The sequence below is a fragment of the Mus pahari genome, chromosome 3 (assembly GCF_900095145.1).
Source record: "Mus pahari chromosome 3, PAHARI_EIJ_v1.1, whole genome shotgun sequence".
In the NCBI taxonomy this organism is placed as follows: Eukaryota; Metazoa; Chordata; class Mammalia; order Rodentia; family Muridae; genus Mus; species Mus pahari.
In genome coordinates, this window is record NC_034592.1 from 150,949,218 (window position 1) to 150,966,749 (window position 17,532).

Genomic DNA, 17,532 nt, shown 5'->3' on the forward strand with positions numbered 1-17,532 from the left:
GTGTGAATATACGTGCAAACATTACAGCAGTTTTACTACAAACCCTGACTAGCCTGATACTAAGTAGACAAGGCTGGCCTCAAACTTGCAGCTATGCCCCTGCCTCAGCCTCCTGAGTACTGGGATTCTGAGCATGTACTGCACCCAACTTCCAAACTTTGTATTTTTCTGAAACACTTTTTTTTGAGACAGGGTTTGTGAGGCCTGGATGGTGCACTGGAACTCCCTGCGAGTGAACGGGTCTTAACCTCAGGTCCGCCTGCCTCTGCCTCCCAAGAGCTGGGATCAGGGAAGGCGTGCGCCACCACGCCCAGCTGGCGTGTGCCCTCTTAAGGGCAAGAACGACGTGAAGAACGCACCTGTGGCAAGACTGCTCAAAAATAAAAAGCCTGCAACCTTCGAGACAGAAACTTTTATCACATGACAAAAGGTTCAAACCATAAGGAAGCTTGCACAGTGACCCCAGAAACCTCAGACGGGCCACCCGGTCCCACGTCTTCCCCCTCAGCACAGTGTAGCACCCAAGGTTCTGACAGGTACAGCTCTCAGGCCCCTCCCTCTGGTTCCACCAGTGTTCCATCCCCGTTAGGTGCCCAGTGTCGCCTCAGTGAAGCCGCATGTGCCAGCCACGACTGCACTGTCCAGCTGAGGCGGCTCGTGCGCGTGGAACTTGACCTCCTCCTGGGAGAGCACTGAGGCCGGAGGCCCCGAGGCAGCCCTGCGGCTTAGGAAGTGAGCTTCGAGTAGCTGGGGGGAGAGAAACGTCTCCGCAGGTACTTGAGGACATAGAGGGGGAGACAGCTGACCAAGGTGATGACGGACACCTTCCAGAGGAATGACAGGGTGGCAATGAAGTAGACATCTGTAAGTAAGAAGGAGGACATGACGGGAACGTTCTACAGGATGTACCAGAGGCCACCAAGGAAAGCATTCTGTGCCCCCTGCCCCACGTTCTCTTCTGCAGAGGGCCTGCCGTGGGCTGTGGTACACATGGCCCTCATTTTCTCTCCCTCCCCTACCTGACCCCCACATTGGGTGAACCGTTAAATTTCAACAGCTAGGACAAGGCCCTTCTGGAAGACATTCCCACAGGTGTTTTTGATTCTAAATGACAATTAGTTTCTTCTAAGCCCTAGAGCACAGAAAGTGACATTCAATGCATGGCTCTGCCCATCAGTGGCTGTCGGGGCTCAGTGACACCACGGAAAGCCAGGAGTGGGGTCCACAGGGCAAGGTGGGCAGAGACCACTTGGTGAGGCGGGGCTCGCGCGGAGCAGGGCGCTCTGTCCTGGGCTGGACGTGCAGAAGTCGGGGGCTTTGAGAAGCTTGGGAGGGGAGGAAGCTGTGGACCCCACACAAGGTGTGCAGGGGTAAGCCCTTCCTAGTCTTGAGCACAGTGTGGAAGGGAGGATGTCACCAGTGAAGCACCTACTATGTGGTTCAGAAAACTCTCTGAACAGAGACCAGTGTCTACTAGTGTCACCCTTTCCAAGGTGATGCTCTTTTTATCTGCACTGGTGGCTTCACTTCACGGGAGCTAGAAAGGTTGGGAGAAGAGCCTGCAGCAAAGGCGTCCCTGGGACAGTCTGAATGTCCCTCTAAGGAATCTTGGCACACTGTTCCCTCCCATTTGCCTTCTTCAGTGCTACCCATTAGCTGTCTGTTGGTGACACTGTGACATTAAATGTGTAGATCTGGCCACACTGCCCTTGTGGTGTCTGTCTCACGTGACCCTCTCAAAAGCTGCTGGCCTCCTGCAGGCCTCCCCATGCCCCCTGTAACCAAGTGCAAAGTCCCTGAAGGAGTGGCCCTGCCATCTAGACTGCAGACGTTGAGGGGCAGGGAAGCCACCAGGAGCCAACCTGTGCCCTGATTATCAGGCGTGCCCTAGGGGTATCTGAGCTCATTCTGGTCCCTCTTGGACAGTCTGGAATACTCTCTCTTCCTGGGATGACCGAGGCCCCTGGGACTTCACAGTCTAGAAGTCTGAGTCTGGCTGAGTGTAAGGAGGCCCAACAGAGAGAATGGTGGGCTGCTGGAACTGGGAGCATTCTAGAACTGTATTGGGAGGAGCCAGACACAGGTCTTGGCCAGAACGGTTGGAGCCAACCTGGCAGCTTGTCACACATGGATGAGCACAGGCTGAGCTGACACAACCTGTAGATGCCTTAACGCAGGTGTGAGGTCAGTACAAAGCGAGCTGTCCCTGTGCTGGGCTCCTCTTCCCCGCCCCCCTCCACACCATCTACGAACTCCCAAAGTATGGATCACCTGGAGTCTGCCTGGCTCCCTCCCGCCTCACCCTGGTCCTCTCTCTGCCGCTTTGATTCAATCAGCATCCTGTGCCCACAGGATGTTCCCACATGTGTCCTGCACCCTCTGACCAGAAGGGTCACTTGCCCTGCCACCGTGACCCAGGGCAGGCAGGGTGAGTGTCACACCTCTCAGCCAGCTAGTAGTTCTCTCAACAGTAGTAGTTCTCATGGAGCCTACGGTGGCCCCTAGGGGGGACCACGGGGACAGGAGAGCAGCCTGGGGCAGGATCAGCCCAGGTTACTGGTGGGCCACACTGCACTCACACACGCTGACTGAGTTTCTGATTGAGGTTTTACTGGACCCAAGGGACTCTTGACCCAAAAAAAGTAAAAGAAAAGACTAAAACTTTGAAAAGTCTGGCTTAGCCACGAGGCTAAGGAGGCCGCATCGCTCTTGTCCCGGGAAACTGCTTTGTTATTTATCCCGGGACAGTCACTGGAGAAGCATAGCAAACACGGCCATCCCTTCGTATCGGGAAGGGGGACAGTACGCTGGCTCTCAGCAGAAAGACTCCACAAAGGCTCTGGTCCTTACGAAGAAATGAACCTTTTTTTCACAAGCCTAGGTCTGCACTCTGTACCTGCTGAGCACCTCCAGCGGCCCAGGAGGCGGGAGGCAGCGAGCTCTGTGCCCGCGGTTGCTAGACTTTGCTAGATGAGCAAACCATGAGTCTCTGTATGTCCGGCACAGACATCTTTTCATTCAAATAGTCTGGGTCAGCAGTTAGTTAGGTCTGAAGGTACAGAGCTCACTGATAGAGCAGCCCACTCTGCTTGATGAGTTCATTAGAGCCCCCACCCCCACCCCTCCTTATGCCAGCCGGCCAGATGTGACAGAGCAGGCGTTTGCCAGATGTGGCAGAGCACACCTGCAATCCCAGCGCTAGGGAGACAGAGGCAGGAGGCTGTCTATGAGCTGGAGGCCAGCCTGGTCTACACAGTAGACCATCTCAGATAAGACAGAACACTGCTGTCCTGGGGCTAGGCCTGGGGTCTTACCGATGAACTCGTGGAGGAACACCAGGGAGGCAATGTAGCAGGCCAGGCTGAGGAGCTCGGCCACTGTCATGAGCCAGTGCCACGTCTGGATCGTGAGCGCCACCATCAGCAGCTCGGTGAGGATGAGGGATGTGAAGGAGATTGCCACGATGTGTACAAACTCTGACTCGAACAGCAGCAGTGCTCCGTACATGATGGTGCTCCCTGCAAATACCACAGACAGCAATTGTAGGGGGTCTACCTGCTGCCAGGCTGCCACCCCCGGAGCTTCCGGCCCTGCCAGTCTGAGGTGAGGGTGGGAGGGGCGGCACCTAGTGACAGAGCTGCACTGTCTGTCACCTGGACAAGGGACTCACAGAAAAAGGAGCTGCCAGGGAAGTTAATCACCAGCCTCCGAATGGAAGCTTCCTTTATATTTACAACCTGTGTGTTTTAGAGATGGACTTCACATAGCTGTAGCCCTGACTTTCTAATCCTCCTGCCTCCGCCTTCCCCATGCTGAGATGTCAGGTGTGCGCTGCCACACTGTGCTCACGTGGTGGTGGGGATCAAATCCAGCACTCTTTGTGCTACACGTGCACTCTGCAAGGGAGCCGCATCCCAGCCAGTGACCGCCTTTACAAACATGGTGAGGATGCAGGAGGCAGGAGTGAGGACCGCTTGTTGTCTTTCGACCTATGCGTGCCTTATGCTCTGACACAGCTTCAAATGCCAAACAAATGTCTCACCGACCGCCTCATCCCCTTCAAAGTCCTGGGCTCTGAACATTTTGACTATGTCACCCACAGGGGTTCAAAACACGAAGGACACAAGCCAGCACTCATGTTCACTAGTAAGTTACATGTGTCCACCTTGAAATAGAGAGACTGGGGCACAAAACCAGGACTGTGCTATGAAACACACAAAGAGAATTCTGAGAGGAGAGGGGAGAAAATGAACACACATGGGGAGCTTAGATATTCTTAGAAAAAACATCAGCTTAAGCCAAGTGCTTCGTGCGCGCGCCCATGTGTGTGAGAGAGACAAACAGACAGACAGCACAGAACTGGTGTTCCTGTGCTCTGTCCCAAATGGTCAAAACTCAAAACCTTTAGTGTTCAAACATTTCTGGTGAGGGGCAGTGGGCCTGGACTGTTTAGGCTTCTCTCTGGCTTTGCCAAGCCAAGAAGCAACCATGCTGCACTGCAGATCCCTGCTGTGCTGTGCGCCCTGCCGCGCTCCCTGCTCTCTTAGGTCCCAGCTTCTCTTTCCATAACCACCCCCTTCCCTTGAAGGTCAAGATTAAAAAGCAAAGGACAAGCTTCGTTCTCCCACTCTGACCTACCTTGATAGATGCTGATTAACACCCAAATTAAGAATGTCTTGTAGGACAGTGGCCGCCCCTAGATGAAAATCAGGAAGACCAGAGGTTAGGACAGAGGCTGGCGGAGGCTTGCTGCTGTGCGCCTCGGTGGGACTCTTTCTACTAACCACTGCCAGCTTTTATCACCGATACACACAAAGCTCCCCTCTCTCTACCCCCACCCAGTTGATACGGAATAAAAATGTCATCTTTCAAAGAGAACCCAGAATCGGTATATGCCTGTCTTGTCAGCTATGCTAAGGACACTAAAGCAGGAGGGTGGTGGGTTCAAGACTAGCCTGGGCAACTGGATCACTGGAAAAGAAAGCTGGGGTAGGTGACCTTTAATCCCAGTACTCAGGAGACAGAGGCAGGTGGATCTTTGGGAGTTCCAGGCCAGCCAGAGGCCAGCACAGTGGTAGGCTGCCTGCCTAGCACTCTCAGGCCCTGGGCTTCTACAGACAAAACAAAAACAGAAAAAGGGAGCCCTCCACATGCAGACGGAAGTCCCTGCCTCTTAGAAAGCGAGTCCCCATGCCTCTGCCCCTCAGACAGGGGGAGCAAGTGTGCAGGAGGAGGAGGGGAAGGCGTGAGGGAGGCCGGGCAACCTTGAGCAGGTCCTTGTAGAGCTCAGGATACAACATGGCAACTTCCGACTTCACGTCTTTGTCCAAAACCAGGGAGAACACGGGAAACATGGTGTAGATGGTAGAATACCTGGAGGAACAGCCACCATAAGACCCTGTTCACCATTCCCGCCGCTGCAGAGGACGCCACCTCCCTCCTGCCCGCCTGTCCACTACAGGCCCATCATGCACCACGCCCAGGTCTTAGCACTGGAGACTCAAGATGTAAGACAGAGGTGAGAATTCATCTCTGTTCTAATCTCTATGTCACTAAACAGGAGAGCTGTGTGCATTATAACAGTGTCAAGGAGAGAGGCAGAATGGGGAAGAGAGAATAATGTGTGTGTATGTGGTGTATATGTATGTTGTGTGTAGTGTGTATATATATGTGGGAAGGTGTATATGTATGCTGTGTGTGGTATATGTGGTATGTATATGTGTGTTGTGTATATGTGGTGTATATGCGTGTGTGTTTGTGTGTGTGTGTGTGTGCGTGCGTGCGTATCTGGTGTGTGCATGTGTGTGTATAACTATGCGCCCCATCTGGTGAAGGTGCTTAAGTGTTGTTAATTCAAGGAGTCTCAAAACCAGAAGCCAAGCAAGGTGCCACAGAGCCTATCCATGTATCCTGTGGGATGGTTTCGGGATGTGGGAGAAAGTGGAGAGCTCATTTGCGATGACTTACCCAATGATCAGGAAGCCTTGGTAGAGAGGAACGGATGCAAAGTAGAACACAGACGAGAAGACGGCCTGCGTGAAGGAGGGAGTGGGTGTCACTGAGAGTCATGGCACAGGCCTCATCCACGGAATGTCATGTCTATTACAAGGATTCCTGCGGCCCTCACAACACCCTAGGATGTCTGGACTATTCCATCATCTCCATGATGGAGACCCAGAGAGGGTCAGGGGCTGGCCCAAGAGCACACAGCTCAGCTGTGACAGGCGAGAAGAAGCGAGCATCCACAGCCAGACTCAGCCTCTTGTGTGAATGCCGGGTCCCATGTGCTGGCGTTGGGAAGGCCTCATACCCAGGTCCTGAAGTCACTGTGGCCCTTTGGGAGTCAAGCCAGGTCCTGCCTAAGGAGCCTACATTCCCAACAGCTCAGAACTACAGCTTGCGAGGCGTGTGCCCTGAAACCAAGTGCTGGGGACACAGCTACCGATGTTTCCATATTGGCCCTCTCAGAGGTCGGGTGGAAGACATTACTGTTTGGAATTTGAAAGAAATTGCATTTGATTTTATTTTTGCAATGTTCAGAATCAAACTGAGGACCTCCTACCTACTGGGTGAGCTGCGCCATCGGGCCGTACATAAGAAAAAAAAAATGTTTTCACAGCACGTGACTGACTAGTGTTTCAAATGAGAAAGGCCAGTAAGGATTTCTAAGCGGCTCTCACCGAGTATGAACTTCTAACTCTGGAAAGCAGTGAGTGTGGGGAAGACCTGCTAGGGAGGCCGAGCGCTGGCAGATGCCTCCCAGGTCCTGACATCTACATGTTAAGGCAGGGACTGTGGCTTCTAAGAGCTTCCCCCTTAGATAGCAGTTCTCAACCTGGAGGTCATGGCCCCTTTAGAGGTCCCATATCAGATATTTACATTATTATCCCTAACTGTAGCAGAATTACAGTTATGAAGTAGCAACAAAATAATCTTATGATCGGGGGTCACCGCAACACGAGGAACTGTACTGAAGGGTTGCAGCACTGGGAAAGTTGAGAACCGCTGACCTAGTGTAAGCCAAGAATGATGGGAGTGCTGAGTGAAAGTTATTTGTAAAGATGTAGCTGGACAGGTATGGTGGCACACGCTGTGATCCCTGCATTTCTGAAGTGGAGGCAGGGGGGTGGAGGGTTCAAGGTCAATCTTTGCTACATAAAGAATTTGAGGCCAGCCCAGGATACATAAGACCCAGGATCAAAAACCAAACCAAACCAAACCAAACCAAACCTTCCCTAGTGCCGAGGGCTGGACCTTTGCGGCAGCTGGGCAGGCCAACGCCTCTCCCTGTACTAAGGTGCAGAGCGAAGGCATGCGGAAAGCCCCGCTTGCTACGGCACTGCTGGACACCACAGCCACAGGAAGCCCGGCTCCTCTGACACTTTCACAACCGCAGCATGGGGAAGTCACCTCGCAGTGCCTTCTCATCCAGCTGCAGAGCCGGGTTATTCCATAAACCAGCCTCAGAGGGCCTTCCCATACAGCAGCCTTTATACCAGCCCTAAAGCCCGCATGTGGACAAGGGGCTCACAGGAAATAACACACTTGTCCTGTTCATCAGAGAGCATCCTGGTAAGGTGCGATGTCACGGACAGGGGCTAAAGCACAAGGAACAGAGCCAGCCTCGCTTCAGAACCTTCCAGAACCTTTGGGTGGCTACCAATGAGAATGCTTAGGTAGCACAGATGCTAGCTAGCCCATCTGTCTGCTTTTGTGTATACGTTCAAGGACATGATCACTAATCGCCCAGTGATTAAAACCACAGCATGGCCTGGTTCGTTGGTGAATTAGCATAACTGTCTGATGATGGATTAGCATAAATTAAGAGTACAGATGCAGCCTGATGATCTGCAGCAGCTGTGGGGCTTTAGAACATCTCCCCATTTCTGCACAGGCCAGAGGGGGGGACTCTCCCATGTGAGGCGGGGCAGGCACCTCTCGCATGGTGAGCTGCCTTCCACGTATGGCCACACACTTCTACAAACTACATTTGTGTGTATGTGCCAGTGTTTCTTGCATGCGCGAATGCGTATGTGCCCGTGAGCTTTCCACAGAACTGGAATGGAGGTCAAAGGGCAACTGTGGGAGTCAGTTCTTTCCCTCCTACCATGTGGGTTCTGGGACTAAACTCACAGCATCAGGCTTGGCAGCAGGCACCTTTAGCCACTCAGCCATCTCGCCAGCCTGCCTTACAGTCAGGAAATGTCCTGCTTGCTTTTACTGATGATGGTGAAGATACCAAGTTCAAGGGCAAGGCAGACCCTACCAGTTCACTTCATGGGTGGAAAGGTCAGCCTGGAGTCAGAAATGGCATGTCCACGGCCCTTACAGGTCCTCGGTGGCAAAGGCAAAAAGAGACAGGACTCAAATGTTCTTATGACCAAACTCAAGTATTTCACTGTAAGGCCTGTAGAGGGGCTGGGGCGGAAAACCCTTTCCCTGCAAAGTTAGAGTCTGAAGGACAGGCTCCCTAGGATGCACAGATTTCACACTGATTCAGCCTCAGCCTTTCCACCTGTAAAATGGGCTCGGCAAGCGTGAGGAAGACAGGAGATACAGACTACATTACAAACACTTAGCCAATAGACCAGGTATAGGATGCACTTGAGAAAGGTGAGTTAAAATCAGGGGTGGTGGCATGTGACTATAATCCAGTACTTAGGCTGAGGCAGGAGGATCACATACTTGCACACACACTAGCCTGGGTTACTAAGCAAGACCCTGTCTCAAACACCACATTTATTCTTCCGATGTGGTTGCCACCCCTTGGCCCTGTGGAGCCGGAGCATTTGTTTGACCATGACCCTGCCTCTCCCTCTGAGGAGGCAACAGTGAGGTGGGGGCCTGGTAAATGCTGTCAGCTGGAGTTGCGGCCAGGTGGAGGGCAGACTGGCCGGGTGGGGCCTCAACTCCAAAGAACTGTCCAACTGCTGGGTTTTCCAGGACAATGACTGTCACGAGCACCTGGGCTAACTGCCACCCACCTGGGCAATATGTTCCAATTGTGTACCAATGCAGAGGTGCCAGCTGCTCACCCAAACTGGGCAATGTACACACAAAAAAACATACCAGGTACCTGCTCACCTGGGCAGGGTGCCTGTTTGCACCTGTGAGAGGTGCCAGCTCCTTGCCTACCTGGGTGCCACGCCCATGTGAAAAGGTACCGGCTGCCGCCCACCTGGGCAGCGTGTCTGTGTGCACATGTGAAGAGGTGACTCTGAGAGGTACCAGCCGCGGCGGCGCACCTGCATGGTACTGATGCAGAGGCTCCTGTGGATCACGAACTGACTGAGGGCCGCCGAGCGCTTGTAGCTGTTCCGACCGTGCACCATGAGCAAGCGGCCGAGATGCTTGAACTGGGTGATGGAGAAGTCCGCTGCCAGCGAGGCCTGCTTCCCTTCCTGCAACCGGCACACAGAGGTCAGGGCGCCGGTCTCATTTTAATTCAAACAACAGGACATGACAAGGAGACCTTTGAAGACATCCAATAACGAGACTCTGGTTTCAGGCTACACACAGTTGGTGGTCCAAGTCAAATTTGATTTAAAAAGAGGAATTTACTTAAATAGAAAACATACTAAATCACGGAGAGTTGTAATTTGGAGGTCAGATGAATCTGGTATTAAGTTCGCCTCCACCCCCAGTGTGTATGAGAAGAAGAAAAAAAAACCATCCAATAAGTGCTTTATAACATTTAGGGCCCTGAAGGGGGTAAAACCAGGGGAAGCAGGATGCCAGTCACAGTGGTAGACCATTCTGGAATGATTCTGAATGCTCGCGCATGTGGAGACAGTGCACTCGCACAGTGCATTAATGCTTTAAAGGGCAGCTGTCTGACAACGCTGTGGATAGAGAGGGACATCGGTGGCTAACCACGGACCCAGAAAATACAAGTCCCCCACTCACTGATGAGCCTGACGGTCAGAGATGGAGACCCAGGACCCACATGGCCGAAGGAGAGAACGGAGTCTCACAAATTGTCCTCTGACTTCCATGTGAGCGCTAGGCCACACACACACACACACACACACACACATGCACACGCACATGCACACGCACACACACACGCACACACACACACGCACACACACACGCACACACACACACGCACACGCACACGCATTTACACACACGCACGCACACACACATACTCACATCCAAATAAATTAATTAAGTAAATAAATGAATAAATGCAGTCTGTATCAATGGCATAAATATCAAACACTCCTCAAAAAAAAAAAAAAAAAAAAAAAAGAAGATCAGAGAAGTGTTTTCCATTACAGAAGATTAAAGAGACACGAGCGCACGCTAATAAGGGGAACTCAGGGCCTTGATTATTTCCTGGAGCTTCTTTTGTTCTTAAGCTACAAAGACATTTTGGGGACAATCGGGCAAAATGCCCGTGAATCATTAGGTCAGCACTACATCTGAGTCCTGGGGCCCAGTGGGTGGGGTAGGAGGGTAGAGCACAGCTGCTGTGCTGATGCAGGGGGATGCCACTTCTTAAGGCCCCTGTGAAGTATTTAACATGAAATGTGTGCAATCTGCTTTCAAGGGGTTCAGAGGAAGAGAGGGTGGACATGAAGGGTCCAGAGGGAGAGAGGGTGGACATGAAGGGTCCAGAGGGAGAGAGGGTGGACATGAAGGGTCCAGAGGGAGAGAGGGTGGACATCAGGGTAGCAGAAAGGAAGGGAAGGTTGATGGAGCTCACTGCCAGAGTTCAAATTTCCCCAACAAATGACTTTTAAAACCATATATAATTAGAGTGCGTTTGTGTGTGTGCGTGCGTGTGTATACATATACCTGAGTATATAGCTATGCATGCCCATACCTATGAATGCTGTGTGTGTGCACGTACATGCATGCATGTGTGGATGTGTGCACATGTGTATGTGCACATATGTATGTGTGCATGTGTGTCTGTATCTGAGTGTACAGCTGTGCATGCCCATGCATGCTGTGTGCTCTCATGTGTGCGTACATGTGTGCATGTGTGTCTGAGAGTACAGCTATGCATGCCCATGCACATGCATACTGTGTGTGCGTACATGCATGCATGTGTATGTGCATGTGTCTGTGTGTATCTGAGTATACAGCTACGCATGCGCATGCACATGCATGCTGTGTGTGTTCATACATATGTGCATGTGTGTGTGTATCTGAGTGTACAGCTGTGCATGCCCATGCCCACTCTCTCCAGAGCGGCACACTAAGCCGCTTCCTTTCTCCCTCTCCGTGGTACTGCATTGACCCAGGGCCTCAGTGAAGCAGAGACCTGCTTAGGCCAGGCTGCTGGTCCAGTGAGCTCTTGGGACCCCCCAGTGTTAGAGATATAAGTGCACCTGAACTTGCTCTGTGTTTTATGTGGGCGCAGGGGATGTGACCCCACGTCCCCACGCTTGCAGCACAAGCTCTCTCACCCACGAGCCACACTCCCAGGTCATGGTGACACTTTTTCAAAACAGAAAGCTACAGCACTGAGTTTTGCTGAACTGGGACCAAAGCCTTTAAGCCAGGCCCAAGCACCAATCCTCATCACTAAGGATGAGTTCCGATGCGGTAAGAAGGATGCTCCCATGGACAGTTCAGAGACGACAGCCTTGATAACAAGCCTGCTCCTGAGCAGAGAGCTGGTGAGGTAAAAGTACAGGTGGTAAGAGATTTCGAAAACACAGTAATAAATTAGACTGAGGGTTAGAAGCAAGAGCTGTCCTGCCTCTGCTGAAGAGAGGAATCCAAGATGTAACAGACAGAAACAAGCTGCATGATAGAGGGCGTGGTGTGTTGTTAATTTAAAAGTATACATGAAGATTATATATATATATATATATATATATATATATATATATATATATATTTATGTGTGTGTGTAAAGTATGTGTAGACAGTAGCTATGACAAATGCACACACACCCACAACCAACATTGCACATAAAATCCTTCTGGAAGACTACCCAGCGTTACTAGCTGGGCGCAACTAAGAGGCAGGGTGGGCATAGCTTCAATTATTTACTTCCACTGAGCTGAGTACTCACCGCCCTTATATGGTGAAACCCAAAGGAATCATGATGCAATTGTTAACAGAAGGGGAAAAATCCTATTTGTATCTAGCAACCAATAAAAGGATTCTCTCAAACTCAGGTGTCTTTAGAGATTTTTTTTTTTTATCTTTAATTCTGTGTGTGTGCGTGCATGTGCACGCTTGTGTGGGAGTGGATATGCGCACAAGATCACACTGCCCTCGAGGCCAGAAGAGGGCTCTGGTGTAAGCTGCTAGATCTGGATTCTAGGAACCAAATGCGGTCCACTGCAACAGCGGCAGCACACGCTTAACCATGCCTGAGCTCCACGCCCCCGCCCCCACGCCTCCCCCCCCACCCCCACTTCCTTTTGGGTTTTCTGAGATAGAGTCTCACTCTGTGAGCTGTGGCTGTCTGGAACTGACCACAACTTTCTCTCCTCTACATCATAAACACTGGAATTAGAGGCGTGAGCCACCACAGCTCGCTCAATTGTGCTCCTTGAACCTACACTTAAGAAATCTGTGCAGATTCTGGATATGGAGTCTCCCCCCCCCCCCCGAACCACATGCAGTGTGGTAGGGCGAGCCTCGGAGAAGCAGGAGGATCTGCAGTTCATGGTCACCCTCAGCAGCCTGGGATACATGAGACCCCGCTTCAGATAAAAGAATGAAGGAAAACAAAAAGAAAAATGACTAGAGCCGGGTGTGGTGGTGCACGCCTTTAATCCCAGCACTTGGGAGGCAGAGGCAGGCGGATTTCTGAGTCCAAGGCCAGCCTGGTCTACAGAGTGAGTTCTAGGACAGCCAGAGCTATACAGAGAAACCCTGTCTTGAAAAAACAAAACAAAACAAAAACAAAAACAAAAAGGAAAGAAAGAAAGATGACTAGAAACTCCTGCTAGGGAGGCAGAGTGGCCGCCCCACACTCACCTTGCCCTCCACGCCCACGCCGCAGTCAGATTCCTGGATCATGCTGACGTCATTGCCTCCATCCCCTGTACAGCACACAGAACAGAGGGGAGAGGTAGGAATGTGGAGACATGAGAGAGACGGCTCACACGCAGCGTTCTCATGGTGACGATCCATGACCTGCCTTCCACTGAGTGTGAACTATGTCCCCGCACAACGCATGGAGCCACCCTCAAAAGAGATTGTGTGTCGAAGACCAGGTGGCTTGCCAGGGTCAAACGCTAAGCAGTGGCAGCGGCCAGCATCTACAACTGCCGCAGGCTCTCCTCTCAAGATGAGTGGGTACGGCTACTGCCAGTGGCAACCGGCCCACGGGTGTCCCCAGGAAGCACTCCCCATACTTTTCATCTTTGCACACTTGGATGAGAAGGCTGCCACCACCGTCCCCATCCTGTTGAGGTGCGAATGAAGGCCCAGGCAGGTAAAGGAAACCATGAGGGATCAGTCAGTGACCATCGGGTTGAGAGGGTTGAACCTGGATCCGAACTTCAGCATGGGGTCCGCCCCCTCTGGAGTGCCATGGTCATCTGCCGCACGCAAAGACCCTCCCCTTTTGGCACGTTTGTCTCCTTTCTCTCGAAGGACACACTAACAGGAGCAGCAGTGTCTGCAGCTAAGTGTCTGACGCCTACACCAAGAGTCTACGCCCGGGAGTCTGCCTCACAGCAACAGAACTCAGGCTTCTTGTGAAAGGAAAGCTCAGAGCATCTGCAGGACAGGGTGTCACAGGACAGGGCCACAGACAACTGAGTGCTACCACCCAAGCAAGCCTGAGGACTGCGCAGGCGGGCTCCTCCTCCCTAGGGCGCCTCCTCCCACCCAGGCAAGCTCACCTACGGCACAGGTGAGTTTTCCCGTGCGTTCCTGGAGCAGCCGAACGATCTGGGCCTTCTGGGTGGGGGCGCAGCGGCAGCACACCACAGCCGGGCACTGGCAGGCCAGCTCCATGAACTCGTACTCATAGTACTTGAGGCAAACCTGGGCAAGAAGTGAGGGTGGGAGCAGGGGGCGGGGTCAGCCAATGCAGCCCACAGCCAGAAGAGGTGCCCTGCTCCTAAGTGCCCAGCGCTCACCTCCAGAGAGTCTCCAGAGATGACCAGGGCACAGTCATGCTTCCTGCGGAAGGCATTCAGCTCAAGGTGGGCCTCCCCGCGGTTGGTCACCTGAAAGGAGACAGAGGTGGAGAAGGTTCGGCTCTCTGGAAATGGCCAGACAAGACTGGCACTGGCCTCTAAGAGCTTGTGTAGATAACATCCTTCCTTCCTGTCACCAGCTCTAACGAAAGGATGCTGTGGGCCCGGGAGCCTGCTTGTTTGATGCCTCTCATCCTTTGCCACTTTCCAAGGACTAAAACCTGCACACAGTCCGATGGGACAGGGGCCATGAGGACCCCCTGAATTTACTCTCAGCCTTGCACCTCGAGGAGACTGAAGCTGGGACATGTCTATTAGTCAGGAGCTGTGCACCAGAGCCCTGGAGAGTGGCCCTGTATCACCTTTTACCACAGACGCTGCTGTAGGCTCTGCCCAGCTCGCTCGGTTACTGGCAATGCTCAAAGCAGCTCCGGGACCTAACTTTTCTCTGCTCCCCAGAGCACAAAAGGGTCAGAGTTCAAGGCTGCATGGTGGAGTCCCGCAGCAATGGCTGAAGAGATGCTGGCCTGGGTCCCCTAGCCCTTCAGTAACTTACACCACCATCCGAGGCCACCAGTGGCTGCTCCTCCTCCCTTTAGAGGCTCGTCCCAGGTTACAGGTTACAGGACAAACACAAACTTCACCCCACAGGTCCCCAGCACGATGCTTTACCAGTCGGAAAACATGGATGTCTTGGTTTCTGGTCACCAGATGTGCGTTCTTGGCTGTGCACGTGGCTGTCTCCAGCTTGTCCCCTGTTAGCATCCAAACCTGAAATCACAACAGGCAAACAGTCCTGAGGGTTGGGGCTCTGGAGCTGGTCTGTCCCTTGGGGCAGTGAGGCTCGCAAGAACACCAAACTTCCTGAGACTCAGTCCCTGTGATCCCCACGGACAGCCCTTGGGGGCTACTGCTAGTGGAACAAAGGTTGACTGTTTGCCAGAGAGCAGCCAGTTGGAATGCGATGTGGTGGGACACAATTATAATCCCAGAACTCAGGAAGCTGAGGCAGGAGGATTACTATGAATTGAGGGCTAGCCTAGGCTATATCAAGAACACCCACAACCTCAAAAGCAAACAAAAAAACAATAAAATAAAAGTGAACTACTGGCAGTAGATATACTGGTGAATGTCTGTAATGCCAGCAGTCAGGACAGAGGTAGGAGGGTTGTGAACTCGAGATCGGCCTGGGCTGCATCTCAAGAGCAAAGCACTGAAGCAGTCTGCTCACGGTGGCTGGCTTGCTGCTGGGAAGAGAATGAGCAGAGGGACTAAGCTCCAGAAGACACAGATGGAATTATCTGTGCCCCACAGAGCCTATGTCTCTCACGGGTGACAGGAGGGATCCAGAGGTAGGTGGGTTCCTAAGACCCTGAGGATCCAATGCCAGTTGCTTCACCTCACAGAGACACTCACACACACACACAGACATACATATACAGAGTCACACACAGACACACACACACAGACACACACAGAGACATACACAGAGTCACACACAGACACACACACACAGACACACACACATACACACACACACAGATACGCACACACAAACACATGCACAGAGACACTCACACACACAGACACTCACATACACACAGAGACACACACACAGACACTCACACACACTCACATACACACAGACACACACAGAGACATACACATACAGAGTCACACACACAGACACTCACACACACAGAGACACACACAGACACACGCACAGAGACACTCACACACACAGACACTCACATACACAGACACACACACACACAGAGACACATACAGACACACGCACAGAGACACTCACACACACAGACACTCACATACACACAGACACTCACACACACTCACACACACACAGACACACACAGACACATACACACATACACATATACACAGATACACACACACAGACACACACACAGAGACACACAGACACACACACAGAGACACACAGACACACACACAAACACACAGAGACACACACACACAGACACACACACACAGACACAGATATACACACAGACACAGATACACACAGACACACACACAGACACAGATATACACACAGACACACACACAGAGACACATACATACAGACACACAGATATACACACAGACACACACACAGACAGACAGACAGACAGACACACACACACACACACACACACACACACATTGTGTGAGGCTGGCCTGCCACCCAGTGTCCACTTGTCACTGCGGGACCCCCGCCCCTCACTCACCCCTGTTCTTTTGAAGATTTTGTTTTATTTATGTGTATGAGTATTTTGCATGTGTGTAGGCCTATGAACTATGAGGCCAGAGGAGGGCACGGAGTCCCCTGTGATTGAAGGTAAACTGTATGTGGTTGCTAGGAGTGGTCAGTGAAACCTGCAACCCCACATGACAGTGAGCCTATAAGACTACAATGGAGCTGATACTCTCTTGGTCCGAGTGGTACAGGAGCCAGTGGGACGTCAGGACCCAGCATACTCTAACGGGCGGCGTATGTGCTATGCTATGCCCCTGCTAGAGCACACACTCAACTTCACAGAGAGTTGACTGTGTGGCCAGACATAGTAGCCTCATCCGGCAGCTCGGCAGGTAAGAGCAGTTGCTGTGTCAGCACCACAGAGGAAGCCGAGGGGTAGCCCTGCATGCCTACAACCACAGTGCTGGGGTCAGCGAGAGACCCTGTCTCCAGGGAGTACGGTGGGAAGGGACAGTGGAAAATGCTACATGTCCTCCTCTGTGTCTACACACCACGGGTGCATGTACCCACCTACACCCACACACAGTCACACACATACACATATGCATGTGGACAGACACACATACCACACTCACAGGTGCACATATACACATGTCATACTCACATGTATATATACACCACACACACACACACACACACACACACATATACACACACACCACACATGTGTATTACACACACCATGCACACACACTAAAAAGAATGAGAAGGCCACCCTGAGGACTGGGCTGTGCCTCACTGGGGTAGAGAGCTCACCTAGAGAGATCTCCAACGTCCATTCCCAGGACCACATAAAAACAGACACACAAGTACAATCCGGACACTCAGGACAAAGTGGGAGGGTCAGGAGTTCGAGGACAGCCTGGGCCACATGAGTCCTCTGAGGAATCAAGTGTGCTCGCTCTCAGACACTCCCTCAAGGGCTCACTGGTCCTCAGACGCCCTCTACTGGCCCTGTAGAATAGCTGTCTAGAATGTTTCCACCCTAACAGCAGCTGAACACAAGAGCTGTTTGCTCTTGTGGGGTGGGCGCCCCTTTCACACTGGGCCAGAGCAACAGCCAGCCACTAGCCAGCCATCGACTGAATCACACTGTGCAGCTGGGTACAAGGCTGCTCTGAGTGACCAGGAGAC

At 52.2% G+C, this 17,532-nt stretch overlaps 1 protein-coding gene across 4 annotated transcripts in view; it reads right to left on the reverse strand.

The window, feature by feature from the left end:
• Window positions 1-397: 397 nt before the first annotated feature.
• Atp9a (ATPase phospholipid transporting 9A (putative)) overlaps window positions 398-17,532 on the reverse strand; it is a 95,346-nt gene continuing 78,211 nt past the window's right edge. For all 4 annotated transcript variants that reach the window (XM_021192206.1, XM_021192207.1, XM_029536335.1 and 1 more), the window contains exons 19-28: window positions 14,796-14,894; window positions 14,064-14,153; window positions 13,824-13,968; window positions 12,952-13,016; window positions 9,246-9,401; window positions 5,968-6,032; window positions 5,265-5,373; window positions 4,639-4,696; window positions 3,315-3,518; window positions 398-862 (exon numbers count right to left, since the gene is read on the reverse strand). In XM_021192206.1, the coding sequence (XP_021047865.1) occupies window positions 726-862; window positions 3,315-3,518; window positions 4,639-4,696; window positions 5,265-5,373; window positions 5,968-6,032; window positions 9,246-9,401; window positions 12,952-13,016; window positions 13,824-13,968; window positions 14,064-14,153; window positions 14,796-14,894 (1,128 nt within the window). In that variant the 3' untranslated portion in view covers window positions 398-725. The remainder of the gene's footprint in view (window positions 863-3,314; window positions 3,519-4,638; window positions 4,697-5,264; window positions 5,374-5,967; window positions 6,033-9,245; window positions 9,402-12,951; window positions 13,017-13,823; window positions 13,969-14,063; window positions 14,154-14,795; window positions 14,895-17,532) is intronic.